Source organism: Maniola hyperantus, chromosome 16 (genome assembly GCF_902806685.2).
Source record: "Maniola hyperantus chromosome 16, iAphHyp1.2, whole genome shotgun sequence".
NCBI lineage: Eukaryota > Metazoa > Arthropoda > Insecta > Lepidoptera > Nymphalidae > Maniola > Maniola hyperantus.
The window spans coordinates 189433-205187 of NC_048551.1; the positions used below are offsets into that span (position 1 = coordinate 189433).

At 37.0% G+C, this 15755-nt stretch overlaps 1 protein-coding gene across 1 annotated transcript; it reads right to left on the reverse strand.

The window, feature by feature from the left end:
* Nucleotides 1-10549: 10549 nt before the first annotated feature.
* LOC138403421 (uncharacterized) lies at nt 10550-13557 on the reverse strand. The gene is made up of 3 exons (XM_069503886.1): nt 13410-13557; nt 12249-12485; nt 10550-11015 (listed from the first exon to the last, which is right to left on the reverse strand). Exons 1-3 carry the CDS (start codon nt 13419-13421, stop codon nt 10788-10790), a joined length of 477 nt encoding a protein of 158 aa, XP_069359987.1. The 5' UTR covers nt 13422-13557; the 3' UTR covers nt 10550-10787.
* Nucleotides 13558-15755: the final 2198 nt, after the last annotated feature.

Here is a 15755-nt window from a genome sequence, read left to right on the forward strand (position 1 = left end):
AACTGTTGGGGCGTAAGAAGCTAGCAGTCAGACGACAGACAGACACTTTCGCATTTATAATATTGGTATATGATATAACACATGTTAATAAAAAGAAATGAATAGAATGACCGTGACTTTGTCCGTGTGGATTTAGGTTTTAAATAGATTAGCTTAATCCCGCGACTTCGTCCGCATGGACTACATAAATTTGAAACCCCTATTCTACCTTGTTCGGGAATTAATGAAGGAACTTAATATCTAGAGAATTGTCTTCCATTTAACTTTTGGTAATGGGACAGGGTGATAAAGACTGCGTACATACAGTGAATGAAGTAAAACAAATATAATCTGACATGTGCGAGTCGGACTCACACACGAAGGGTTCCGTAGTACATGAAATAACACTATTTAATAATTATTTATAATTTCCATGGCGGCTATTTTGAAATTTCTATTGTTTGTTATAGCGGTAAAAGAAATGCATATTCTGTGAAGATTTTACCTCTCTAGCTATTACGGTTCATAAGATACAGCCTATTGAGACACTTACAGACAGACGGACGGACAGCAGAGGCTTAGAAATAGGGCCCCGTTGGCACCTTTCGTGTACGGAACCCTATAACGAAACTGTAACTTTCATTTTTCTTACTTATAAAAAATAAAATTAAAAAATTTCAATGCTAATATTACGCAAGTGTAAATGTAGTAACATGCGCCAATCACACTAATGACTGGATCTTAGGTGTCCGTATATATAATAATATAATGAATAATGTTCAATTGTAGCTAAAAGCAAATCGCTATTGCTATGTTGTCGTAATTGGGAGCTCTACTTAGGTACTGCAAAAGTGCAAGAGCGTCCAATCATCGAAAATATTATGATAAGTTATGTTTAAATAAAAACGTGATGAAATGATCACTTAGGCATAGGTAACTGCAATACATTTGTAAGAATTGTCGTAAAATCTATAGTTACTTATAATATAAAACTCTAACTGGACCATTTTTGTATATTAAATATGTAAGTATTTTCAAAATCAAATAATTTATTGAAAATAGGTAATAAATTACACTTTTTGATTGTCAGATATTGGATTTTTTTTTATTTTTTTTAAAGAATATAAGCCATGTTAAATGACTAATATTCCCCTTTCCTCTCCAACAAAGCATCAAGCTTGTGCTAGGAGTAGGTACGACAATAGTGCAACGGGCGGGGTTTGAACCGTCGACCTTTCGGTTTTCAGTCCACTCCTTTACCCGTTGAGCTATTGAGACTCTAAAATTTTGTAAGATATAGTGGTGATAATTTTTACGCAAACTTAAAGCTAAAGCTACGAGGGTTCCAAACACGCCCAGGTCTGAGAAGAGCCCGTTTTGATAATTTTAATCGCAGTAAGCATTATTCATCGTCATCATCATTATCAAGATGTCCACTGCTGGGCATAGGTCTCTTGTGGAGAGTTCCACACGCCACGGTCTTGCGTCGCCTGAATCCAGCGGCTCCCTGCGGGGGATCCACTTATGGGGAGTTTTCCAACGTTGCGCTTTCCGGTGGAAGATCACCATCCCACCGTAGCGACCTCTGTGCCCTGCTCATTATTGAGCCAAAAACAGTATTTCTTTAATTTACACGCACAAGTGAAATATACAACCTCTAAAATGGGTCCTAAAGTCAAGGGAAACGTTGTATATTATAATTGGTTTCTGATCTTGAAAATAGAAAAAATGAGACAACATAATATTTTGTACATCCGACATACATTATGATAATATGGATCGTCTTGGATGTAACGATTTTGCGGCACACAAACATGTCCGTTCCGAGGTCCACGCGTTGCGCAAGCGTCTCTACTGTACTAGAATATAACATCATGTTACTAGCCGTGAGCCGCGACTCCACGCTTTTTATCCGACTGCGGTGAAGCTCAAAGGAGGGTTATTTGTTTGACCTATGTATGTATGTATATATGTCCGTTCGTATGTCCCCTCGTAACGGCTCAACCGATTTCAATAAATGATACGTTATTAGATTTTTCTTGGTAGCGCGAGTGTCACTACGAAGCTAAAATTCTAAAAAATCTAAATGGCGGATTTTATGCGCTTTAATGTGCGGGCTGAGAAAAAAAAACATTATTACTCACATTTGAAAAAAAATCATTTCATTTCATTTTACTTATTTCAATTCATTTCATTTCAATAATCTTGTCTCAGTCTGGCATGAATTTTGTGATTATTGTGCGCGTGATTTATATTATGGTCGTAATTTATTCTCCAAATTTAAATTTAAATTTGATATAATTTAATTATTATTTTGTTTTCAAAAAAAATGTTTAAATCTTGATAAAGTATGTCGGCGCGAAGGCGTTAATAGTTAATCGTAGTCAATCAAAAGTTAAATATTACCTTGTTAACAAAGTACTAAAATAGCCTCAGAGTTTGTAAAGTTCATTAATCATAGTGAACAATTGAAAGTGATGACGAATTGTTATTGTGTGCGAGTGATTACGCATGTTTTGGTATAAATACAGGCGGGCGACGTCTCAGGAAGCATTATTGCTTGAGACGTCGTGCTGCTCGAACCTCTCGAGATTTGCAATGAAAGTAAAGTTCAAACGAGTATTGTGGTTTCATTCATAATGGATGAAGATACTGAACACAGTGACGTCAGCAATGCTGACGTCACGCTTTTTAAATATGGCTCTGAAACTCTTTAGCCGTCATCAGAAGTGGGATCGACCGCTATTCCACCAGGTCGATCATTAGATTTGCTGCAGCAAAACAACCTTGACGTCGAACCTCGAAATGAAGTAAACTGTCAGTCTATTGGTTGGGGTTCCGCCTCAGTTCTACATGCAAATGATGCAGATGATGCAGACAATGTCGGAACGTATGTGTGCCCCACCTACTGAATCAAAGATCAGGCAACAGAATAAAAACGGTGTGCTACCATAATCTAAAAACTTATTATCCAAAACCCTGTGCATGACACTACTCCTTCCCCATCCTCTACGAGATCCACGAGTTCTATCCACGAGTTTATCCACGAGATTATCCACGAGACTATCCACGAGACTATCCACGAGAATATCCACGAGACTATCCACGAGACTATCCACGAGACTATCCACGAGACTATCCACGAGACTATCCACGAGACTATCCACGAGACTATCCACGAGACTATCCACGAGACTATCCACGAGACTATCCACGAGATTATCCACGAGTTTTATCCACGAGATTATCCACGAGTCTATCCACTTGTTTATCCACATCCACAAATATCCACAATAAGTGAAATCTTTCACTTATTACCCAAAGACCAGAAACATAAAAGATGTGCTGGTTTACTAAAAACATAACTAAGCATCATCTGATGCTCACAGATACCAATCTCAAAAGAAAAATAATTGTTTCAGAATCAATATCAATCGTCAGGCTGGTGCAGAGCGCGCACCGCCTGTCAGTATGGCCGTGTCGGCGCGAAGGCGTTAATAGTTAATCGTAGTCAATCAAAAGTTAAATATTACCTTGTTAACAAAGTACTAAAATAGCCTCAGAGTTTGTAAAGTTCATTAATCATAGTGAACAATTGAAAGTGATGACGAATTGTTATTGTGTGCGAGTGATTACGCATGTTTTGGTATAAATACAGGCGGGCGACGTCTCAGGAAGCATTATTGCTTGAGACGTCGTGCTGCTCGAACCTCTCGAGATTTGCAATGAAAGTAAAGTTCAAACGAGTATTGTGGTTTCATTCATAATGGATGAAGATACTGAACACAGTGACGTCAGCAATGCTGACGTCACGCTTTTTAAATATGGCTCTGAAACTCTTTAGCCGTCAAGTATAATTATGTAAATTTTAGAGTAACGTTGAAAAATAGGTTACAACTCTATCCGTATACCTTACACGTGCTAAAGCCTAATACAAACAAACAGACAAGTTATAAAACTTGATTATTAGTAGAGGTTAAAAAGTACGTAAATATTTCAAGTTTTCCCGTCGACGGTTCACATCTCGTCGTGAAGTTCAACCTTTCCACAATTCGCTCCACTTTTCGTAGAAAAATACAAGTTTTGCGTTTATTTACCAATATAGTTACTGTCCTTCAAATAATATACAACTGGTTTTAAAATAAATACAGAAAAAAAACAGGATCTAGATTTAATTTTATGACTCGACCTGCCTACTTAATTAATGTGACTTGATGAGTAGTCACTAGAGTCACTAATCAGAGAAGAATTAAATTATTACTTTTGACGGTTCCGTACCCGAAGGGTGCCAGTCGGACCCTATTTCTTAGTTTCTGCTGTCCTTTCCTCTGTCCGTTCATCTGTCTGGCAGCGGGCTGTTCTTATCTCATGAACTCTCATCTCAACATCTCAATACTTAGAGAGTCGAAGTTTTCACATATTATTTTTGTATTGCCATAGCAAAAAATAATAAAGAATCAAGATGGCGAATTTCAAAATGCATGCAAATTAAAGAAAATAAAAAGTAGATACGTAGTGTTAGATCTTGTACGATGGTACGGAACTGTTACGGAACCATTCTTTGGCATGGTGACTGGTTTTAACTCTACTGTATAATTTAGTAGGTGTGTATTCAGGTTGTTATTTATTTGTTATCGGTTCATCCATTTCCTCATCCAGTTACCAAACTACACATTAGATATACCCCTACCCCTTCCAAGTTACCCCCTTCCATTTTCGACTGCATCATCAGACGAGATCACTTACCATCAAATGAGATCGCAGAAAAGGCTAACTTGTATCTGATTAAAAAAAATAGATTCTCAGCGTTTCAAGTATCATATATGTATAGGCTATATGACACCATATCCAGTCCCATAGGGTGGATACGACAAACAAAAACACGACCACAAAAAGTTAACTACAGATAAATAGATTCGTTTTGTATCGAAGATGACATTCCGAGTAGATATATAGGTACTATACTTAGATATCCTAACCTAAATACTAATTTAAATGCGAAAGAGTGTCTGTGTGTCTGACTTCTATCTTTTCACGGTCCCTTCCCTTTAACTGATTTTGATGAAATTTAGCACAGACTTTTAGCTTATATCCTGGGGATGGACATAGGCTACTTTTTGTCCAGGGAAATCAAAGAGTTCTCACGAGATTTTTTTAAAAACCTAAATCCACACGAACAAAGTCGCAGGCGTCTTTAGTATTTAAAAAATGGTCCTTCCGGGTTGGCGTTTTTACGGAGCGTAGGTACTTAGTCGGATTTTAGTTTAAAACACAGAAATAAAATGAATGTACCTACCTACTTATAGAATAGCTACTCCAAACAACAGTCACGTTCCGCGCCTTCTAACTAGTCTGTCGCGTTTTGTACGTTTTTTGTTGAATTCTCTATTGCACATAAACACGTACATAGGTGAACTTTATACTTAGAGGTACCTATTCTCTTCCAGTTGACCTTCCAGTTGATAGTGGAGATGGGGGCAAAGGGGATAGAACAGTGCGTGGACCACCAACATAGGTACGTCAGCAACTCGCATTAGAAGGTAGAATTGTTGTTGGGAACGACCTACAGAGAACATGAAGATCATCATTGTTTGCAACTTGATCTTGTTCACTTTTTGTTGATCTTGTACGATACACGTTACTTAACTTAAAAAGTGAATTCTCAGTTCAATTGAAATAATACCTATTAACTTACTTATCTTATATATATAAAATTCAAAGTCCTGACTGACTGACTGACTGACTTATATATCAACGCACAGCCTAAGCCGCAAGTCCTAGAGACATGAAATTTTGAGGGTGTGTTCTTTGTAAAGAGTAGGTATCCACTAAAAAGGGTTTTTTGAAATTCCACTTCTAATGGGGGATGGAAGTTTGTATGAAAGTCCGTCATTTTTTAAAGAAACATCATCTTTTTTTTAAGAAAAAGAAGAAGGACTTTCATACAAACTTCCATCATCATCGTCATCGATGAAAATTGGTATTTGGGTTTTCGGTAACAAATGAAGAAATATGTATTGCAGGATTTTTGGAAATTCAACCCCCACCTCGATTTTCTAAATTCCACCCGAGCGAAGCCGGGGCGGGTCAGCTAGTGTTCAAATAAAATGTTATCTCTACGATATACTTAGTGTACAAAGGGCTTCCTTTGTACAAATACTGTTAATGTTTTGGCGACGGCAAAAAGGAAGTTCTCATATTATGTAAATTATATTTAAATCGATTTTAAAATTTACGAGCGCCGGATTTCATTGGGTTTTTACAACACGGTGTCGAATTAGTGATACTGTTTACTGCTTAGCTAGAGGCTAGAGGACGGAATATTAGTTGTGACAGCGGACCACAAGGTTCTATTAGGCAATTTTGTCTCAATTTAGTTGTTTTAACAAGTGTACAAACTTCCGACTTGATTAGATTATTAATTAGTGAGTAAAAGTGTTCAAACACATTACGATAAGGATATTATGGAGCTTAGATACCCACCACGTTGCAAAACACCAGGCAGGTGCGACTCGGACTCGCACAAGGTTCCGTACTCATAAAAAAAAATTCGTGGCGGCTATTTTGAAATTTTTATTATTTATTGTTATAGCGGCAATAGAAATACATATTCTGTGAAAATTTCAACTCTCTACCTGTTATGGTTCACGAGATACAGCCCAACAGACAGACGAACGGACGGACAGCTAGGCCTTAATAATAGGGTTCCGTTGACACCCTTCGGGTACGGAACCATCAAAAAGAAAATAATTATATTTATCCGCTGTTGGTGTCACAGACAGTACATACGAATGTTCTATTGTCACGCGTCACACCACGCATGGGTGTACAATATAAACTGCTGTACAGTGTACGTCCCTCCGACAATCCGGGGTTCGATCCCGGGCAGGGCACGAACCTCTTACTTTTCAGAGTTATGTGCGTTTTAAGCGATTTAATATCAAGTGCTTTAACGGTGAAGGAAAACATCGTGCATGCCTGACTCCTCCATAGTGTTCTCGAAGGTGTGTGAACTCTGCTAATCCGCATTGGACCAGCGTAGTAAACTATGGCCAAACCGTTTTCATTCTGAGAGGAGACCCGTGCTCAGTAGTGAGCCAGCGATAAGTTCATCATCATGATGATATAAATAATTACTTATGTAGTGTGATTGGTGGGTTACATTACAGAATTTTACATTGGCGGCTGGCACTGAGTCAGCATAAAAGAATTTTAATAACAATCATAATATGTCAGTACATCGTATTCCTTATTGCTTGCCCTTTTCTTTAGATAATAATCAATGCGATGGACTTCCAGATCCTTCCGCGAACAACTCCACCAGGATAAGTGTTCAACTCTTAAGTTTACTGTCACTTCAACTCTAAAGTTAAGTTAGTAAGTTAAGTTTACTATAATTGTGATAAAATTCCATTTATTTTACTTTCTAGTAGTAAGTAGATACATAACCGACAAAAATAACAATGTTTGGCATATACAAGGACATCAAAAGGTACATAGGTATTAAGAAAAGGCCTGACTCCCAACTGACTGACTCATCAACGCTCAGCCCAAACCATTGTACCTAGAAAACTGAATTATTGCATACCTAATACATATTTAGTTTATAATGTCAGCTAGGAATAAGGCTAGAATTTCCTGAATTCCCATGGATCCAATTCTAGTTTACTTATATGAAGACCGGTATTGCAAAATGAAAAAAAAATATATCGAAATTACTTTAAAAAGTGTTATTAATAATTGTGTGTGTGTGTGTCGACAGTTTAACGTGCTCTTCGAGGTACGAAGTCAAGGCCCAATGAAGAGCTATTAAATTGGTTACCCAACCAGAACCTGAAATAGAGCAACGTAGCCTAACCACAACAATCGACTTAAAAACCATAAACGAGAATATATCAATTTATCTACACTAGTAGTATGTGATAACGTCTGCTTATAAATAATTATGATATTCAACTGAGTTGGGTTCACCTTAATCATACTTTAATTTAACCGATGACGTGATATATTGCATAAAGCATAAAGCATAAAGTATATAATTTGCATAATATACGAAATATTATGATAGCTGTTCTCTATCGATTCATCAAAGTCACTGATCTAATGCTTCTGTAACACTTTCATTCATAAATGTTTTATAAATACTACTTACTTATATATTATAGTTTTAACCTTTACTAGTTCATTCATACGCATTACAAGTTCCTATGTACATACTAAAACGTGAGAGGGTTTCCCCCCTTGTTTCTGAGACGAGCACTCACTGTCATCGGTGCTAATAAAAATGAGCAGAAAAAGTAGTTTTCCAGAAGTTTCTGACTACCATTTACTTTCCTACTTCATTTTAAAAATAGAGCATAAATTTTTCAGAATGTAGCAACTTATTAATTTCATATAGACCATCCAACGTTTATTATAAAATATCAGCTAAGTAATATAACAATTAACTTTGAAATGCTGATGTCACTTATCAACTTTATAAACAAACATCATTGTTTTTTATTACTTTATGTTTTTTTTGTTTATTTCGATTCAATCCTTGACACAATAAATGCAACCTTTCAAAACATTTAGAGGTCCTGATCAATATTTAATACAAATATTATTTAAATGTTCATTTTTGTAAACTGATATTATTTTATATATTTTTTCCTTGAGACGTTATTTCTTCTATTTCTATATATAAAAATGAATCGCTGAATGTGTTGCTGATTGCAAATCTCGAGAACAGCTGAACCGATTTTGCTAATTCTATTTTCATAATATTCCTTGAAGTACGAGGATGGTCCTTACGGACAGAAAAATTAAAAAAAATCCTGAACAAGAATCGACTGTTAGGCGGTACGAAGTTCGCCGGGCCAACTTGTCTTATATATAGCAAAGTTTTGTGATAATGTTGATGTGAGTTTCATGATATAAACTTGAAAAAAAAACCGGCCAAGTGCGAGTCAGACTCGCGCATTGAGGTTCCCGTACAGACGTATTTTTCGACATTTTGCACGACATTTTGCATATAAACCAAAAACTATCACGCAAAAAAAAAAAAAAAAATCTGTTTTAGAATCTACAGGTAAAGTTTTTTCATATGATACCCCATTTGGTATAAGTAGTACCTACTTAATCTTACTTTGAAAGTTGAAAATACTAATTAAGTATTTGTTTTTTTTTTTTTGAAATTATTTGAAAGTAACCAAATAATAATACGTAATTACATAATTATTATTTAAATCTAAATCTAGTTTTAATAGAAGACCACAGGAGATTACATAAAATTATAATGAAAACTATTTTAACAGAATAGTATTAGAATAATGCTCATGAACACATTTTAATTTTTTGTGATGTAACCACAAATTCACAGTTTTCGCATTTTGTCCCTTTACGTGTGCTATAAGACCTACCTACTTGCAAAAACTTCATGATTTTAGGTCAACGGGAAGTACCCTATAGGTTTCTTGAGATACAGATAGACAACAAAGGGATCCTTTTTTCCTTTTGAGGTACAGAATCCTTAAAATAAGAGCTTTCCAATAAACAGACGGACTGACCCGATGCTATTAGTATTTACTAGTTCTTCCAACAGGAGCTGCCTTAATCACTACCCATATTGTAAATGTAAAAGTGTGCTTGTTTGTTGGTTTGTTTGTTTATTGGTTTGTCCTTCAATCACGTCGCAACGTAGCAACGAATTGACGTGTTTTTAGCATGGGTCAATGACCAGGAGAATGACACAAACTACTAATTATCCCGGAAAATTAGATACCCACGGGATTCTAAAAACCTAAATAAACGCGAACGAAGTCGCCGGTATCAGCTAGTATCCTTATATATTGTCATTTGCATAAAAGAAAAACAAGACTAGATAAACCTTACCACGCATTTGATGTCCTCATTTAAATATTAGGCATTAGTACTTAATAAAACAAATATTATATTAGCATAAAAACATGGCCTAGTATGTATTTCCGGATACGTTTGCATTAATTAATTAATATTTTAAAATGCAAAGGAGACCGATCAGTTTTGGGCCCAGTTTTGGGCCCAGTCTTGTTACAGAAAAAAATTATTGGAAAAAATCCTTTATTTTATGATAAACCAAAATTACAAAAAATAATTTGAATTTACAGTTGCTAAATATAGATTAAATATTAACGGAAATGTTTGTGTTTTGTCGAGATTATGAAAACAGTTCACTAGTCGTCCAATTATTATTTTATTATGACTTGATTGGTTTCTGCAAAAATATTGTTCAAATGACACATTATCTAACACAACCTAACCCATGGATTCCAGTCCATACATTTTGATTACGCAATTGTCACTCAAACTGAAACTAAAGGAGTCTAAAGTAGATATTTTTGCCTAACAAATCACACTAATTTGGAACTTGGAACGGTTCATCAATTTTTGGAGCCAGCAATGTATGGGAGATGACCGGTCTCCTTTTACATTAATATAATTTTAAACTCTGCTTTAGCGATTAGTTCAATTTCGGAAGCTGCGTGAATCAAACAATTACAATAATTTAAATGTTTATTTAGTTAACTTACATACTTAACGTATTCCTATATCTTTGCTGAATTTGTACATAAGTGTGTGGGAAAACAAACGAACAGACATAACATTCTACTATATTCTTTACATTTTTATGTGATACAAGTTAGCCCATGACTGCGATCTCACCTGGTGGTAAGTGTAGATGCAATCAAAGATGGAAGGGGGCTTACTTTTATTTAAAAGTTTCATTCAGTCTGTGATAAAACTAAGGTGGGATTGACGCTACATTGCTGAATGTATATTAGTGTTGATCAGCACCATGGGTCAGCGCCGTAGCTCTGTTGGTGGTAGTGGACGGGAGACGCGTAGGTCTGCACGGGGGTGTAGGTTTGCGCGTAGGTCTGCACGGGCGCGTAGGTCCGCACGGGGGTGTAGGTCTGTGCGGGGTAGTAGCTCTGCACCTGCGGGGAGTACACGGGCTGCTGCCTGGCGGGGTACGCGTACACTTGCGGCCGATACACTTGCCGGCTCTGTACAAGCTGAAATAAAAATAAATAGTCATAAATATTACTTTGACTTGGAAAAAACCTGATTGCTATTATAATAACTAAACAAATTATAAATGCGAATGTGTGTTTGTTTGTTGGTTTGTTGTTTTGTCTTCCTATCACGTCACAACGGAGCAACGAATCGACGTGATTTTTTTGTATGGGTATACTTTAAAACCTGAAGAGCTACATGCTACTTTTATCCCGGAAAATTAAAAAGCTCCCACGGGATTTTTAAAAGCCTTGATCCACGCGGATGAAATCGCGCTCATCAGCTAGTAAACTATAATTACTTGATATTAGTAATAAACTAATTATATAATTAATACTTAATTAATAATTGTAAGTCTGCCAATCCGCAGTGGGCCAGCGTGGCAGACTATGGCCTAAATCATTCTGATTCTGAGAGGAGACCCATGATCAGTAGTGGGCTGGCAATGGGTTGATCATAATAAATAAAATAATTATGATAAGTTTTTTTGTAGATTTTAACCGTTTCGACGCTTTTGTGTGCAACGTACAATGTAATGTTACGACGATGTACGAGGAGCTATAAAAGACATCAACGCGCACGAGGCTCGTTGTTTGTTACAATTCTCATACAATTAATTCCTTTAAAGATAATTAATTAGTTATTTATTCATAATTATTTCGACCATATACCATAACGATGTTTTATATGTCAATATAAAAACAACTTAGGTACTCGTATGAAATACTTGAAAATTAATTTATGCGAAAAAGTATAGAATTGCGAACCATGCTGGGCATGGTCTTAACAATATGGACGCTGCGGTTTAAAAAACGAATTGGTTTGCCCTTGTTTCAGTTTTTCATACTAACTACCATACTTCTTAGCTTCATCATCACATACCTGGGGTGCCTGCAGTCAAGGGCTATCTTATGATTGCACCAACAACTAGAGATACTAAGACATCCGCTTCCTATTCGGGAGGTCGGAGGTTGCACCTGAGGCTTGCACCACCTTTCGGAGTTTCACATTGTAAATATCACTTGAAAACATCGTAAGGAATCCTGCATGCCTAAGAGTTATCTATAAGTTCTCAATGGTGCGTGGAAGGCTACCATTCTGCACTTGGCCAGCGTGGTGGACAATGGCCTAAACCCTTCTCATTCCAAGAGCAGACCCGTGCTTATCAATCAATATATCAATAGTAAGCCAGTGATGCGTTGATCATGATGATGTTGATGAGAGATACTAACCGGCTGCTGGACGGTGTAGATGGGCTCCACCGCCGGCTGGTACTGCTGGTACTGCTGGTAGGGCTGGTAGGCCTGCAGCGACGAGGACTGGCGGCTGCTGGTCTGGTACGACGTGGAGTGCTCGCTGTTGGACTGCAGGGACTGGTACCCCGGGTTGTTGCCGTACTGCAGGCCGTAGCTGCGCTTGTCGCGGTTGGCGGGCACGGCCGCTGACACAGCCGCCAGGGCCAGGATGATCTGTGGAGACACATTACAAGTCACTCCAGCGACATCAAATAGCATCAAGATCGGGAGCCGCAACAGAAATGGCTGAAACCTGCAAGCGGCGCAAGTATGCCTTTCTTGTCGAGAGTTACATTGTTGTTCCGTTTGCTGTGGAGACCCTAAGGCCGTGGAGTCTTAGTGCTAAAACAAATTTCACTGCAATTAATATCCTCATCTGGTGACAGAAAGCCTGACTGATTTTTTGCGAAACGATTCAGCCTGGCTGTCTAGCGCGGAAATGCAGCCAGTACTCTTGGCACCAATATACGCGGACATGATTTGAATTATTAGATAGGGCTAGCTTTAAGTTTTATTTAAATACTAGCTGATGCCCGCGACTTCGTACGCGTGGATTTAGGTTTTTAAAAATCCCGTGAGAACTCATCAATTTACGGGGATGAAAAGTAGCCTATGTCCTTCCCCGGGATATAAGCTAACTCTGTACCAAATTTCATCAAAATCGGTTAAAAGGTTGGGCCGTCAAAAGCTAGCAGACAGACAGACAGACAGACATACAGACAGACAGACACACTTTCGCATTTATAATATTAGTATGGATTATCAATAGAAAAAAAAAGTAGGACAACTACTTAGTGTCTCTTATGCTATGTCTGTGACTCTACCAAAGGTTCGGAATGCATAATATGCTAATAGCAAAAAAAATGCTTTAACTTTCAAAACAATTGTTTATTTTCCTAAAGCATTACCAGCTATTAAAAACTTCAGTTTGTGAAGATCACAATAAACTTTTAAAATTTTGTATAAATTATCCCATTTATTGAAGAATTGAATTTAAAAACACTGCTACTTATTTTCAACTTGTTTAGTAGTTTCGTAAAACTCAGTCATTTTGCTCGAAATGAATTTGACGCCTTGTTTAACAACAGAGCAACTCACCAAAACCTTCATGTTGCTGAGCGGATTCCACCGAAACCAAAGGACGAAATAGCACCACCACCGGGAGGCTTTCACAACTATCTCGTGAGATGTCCGAATGGCCTTATCTTATATACAGATAGGACGAGATCTAATAATAAGATCGTGAAATAGTCGCGGCTCAACGAACAGGATCCGTATGAATCCAACATAAACATTTCAGAGTAATAACTCCGCTTGGAGATCCGCAGAACTTTATTGTAGCCCTATGTCAATATTTTCATGTCACAACAAGTCAAGGACCTCGTTGACGCAGTGGTTAGTGCAGCAGTCTTTCAAGTAGGAGGTGTCAGGTTTGAATCCGAGGCAATTATAGATTACTAGCTTATGCTCGCGACTTCGTGCGCGTGGACTACACAAATTTCAAACTCTTATTTCATCCCCTTAGGGGTCGAATTTTCAAAAATCCTTTCTTAGCGGATGCCTACGTCTTAATAGCTATCCAAATAGCATGCCAAATTTCAGCCCGATCCGTCCGGTAGTTTGAGCTGTGCGTTGATAGATCAGTCAGTCAGTCAGTCAGTCAGTTAGTCAGTCACCTTTTCCTTTTATATATTTAGATTTTCTTAGGTCTTTGGTCCAGTCTAGTTAGCGGCTTCGGCTGATAGTTACCAGTTTACCGCCAATTTAGTAATCCATACGATTTGTGATGCAGCAGGGAAACAGTTTCTGGTTAATCTTAACAGAACTGTTGAAGTTAAGATAATTAGGTAACTTAGTTAAAATTAAAACTGTTGGTGTGGGTATCTGACTTCTTCCCAATAACATTTAAGGTAGTTACTTTTTTATTTTTAACCGACTTCGAAAAAGGAGGTGGTTCTGAATTCGGCCCGTTTTTTATGTAGGTACATCGATTTTTTCGCGGTTTCTGGACCGATTTGCAAAATTTTTTTTATCAACAGAGGAAGTTTTTGTGGTGGTCCCATAAAAAATTCTGAATTCAACTCCTTATTCCTAATGCTGCAGGGTTACTGCCCGCCTGAGTTATCAAGATTCAGGAAGTGTTTATAGTGAATTAATATTGTTGGTACCAAGCAACGACCTCATGCTTGGACTCCAAGTCCCAACTCCTCAACCCTGATGATGTAGGGTACAGTACTCCTAAACTATAATGATTCAGGAACTACTGGGAATGGTTTTTCAGAATTTCCACAATAGGGAAGCCGTGACAGGTCAACTAGTTACAAATTAGCAAGTAAAATATTCGCAATGAATATACGGAACTACTTGAACATTTACTCGTCTTATGTCTGTCACGTCGTTTACGTGTCAGCAAACAGTTTGCGGATGAGTTAAGTACATAATCTGCTATTCTGCCCACGCGCTGGGAATACCACTAATTAAGTTTAATATTTTCAATTAGTAAGACGCATCAATCATAGACATCATTTTTAGGACACCAAATTGATATTTTAAAATAATTTTTGATCTTCAACATTTCAAACGATGAATGGCTGTTTTTTGTAATTTATAGTGTGAAAAGTGGTCAGTTTTGATAACCCGAGATTTTTGATCTAGTAAGAAAATATTAATTAATCACTCATAATAATTATAATCATAATCATTTATTTATTTCACTCAGATATGGTAGGTACATGTATATTATTTACCATGGTCTTAATAATTGTGATTGTTTATCATTGTTACTTCGGTGTAGAAAGTTTCAGATCGTTGGATTGCTGTCATCATCACGATCAACCCATCGCCAGCCGGAATAGAACGGCTTAGGCCATAGTCTGCCACACGGGCCTAGTGTAGATTGTGGTAGACTTCACACACCTTTGAGAACATTATTGAAATTCTCAGGCATGAAGGCTTCCTACTATGTTTTCCTTCACCGTTAAAGCAAGTGATATTTAATTACAAAAAATCATAATGTACATAAGTGCCCACCTAAAGCAATAGCTTTGTATGTAACAAAATTAAAACAAGACTTACTGGTAAATAAACTACTCCTTCCTCAAGTAGGTATGGGAGTAGAGGCCAAGATAGAGAAATAATTTTAACGATATTTTTTTAACAAATCTTTAGATTTTTTAACAATATTTTTATTATAAACAGTAGATGACACCACACCACATAAAACATTTGAAATATTGACATAATTCGTCATTTTATATATTTACTCAACAGAATCGAACATGTGTAATCAATTAATATTCCAAACATTCTTCGTTATAACAATATTGGATTATAATATTGTTATTTAACTAATGGGGTATATATTACCATAACAAGTTCATAGTTGGTGAAAAATGCCTTCGTTGTAAGTAAGCAACAGGCTCCGCCGGCAAAACGTGTGACTGT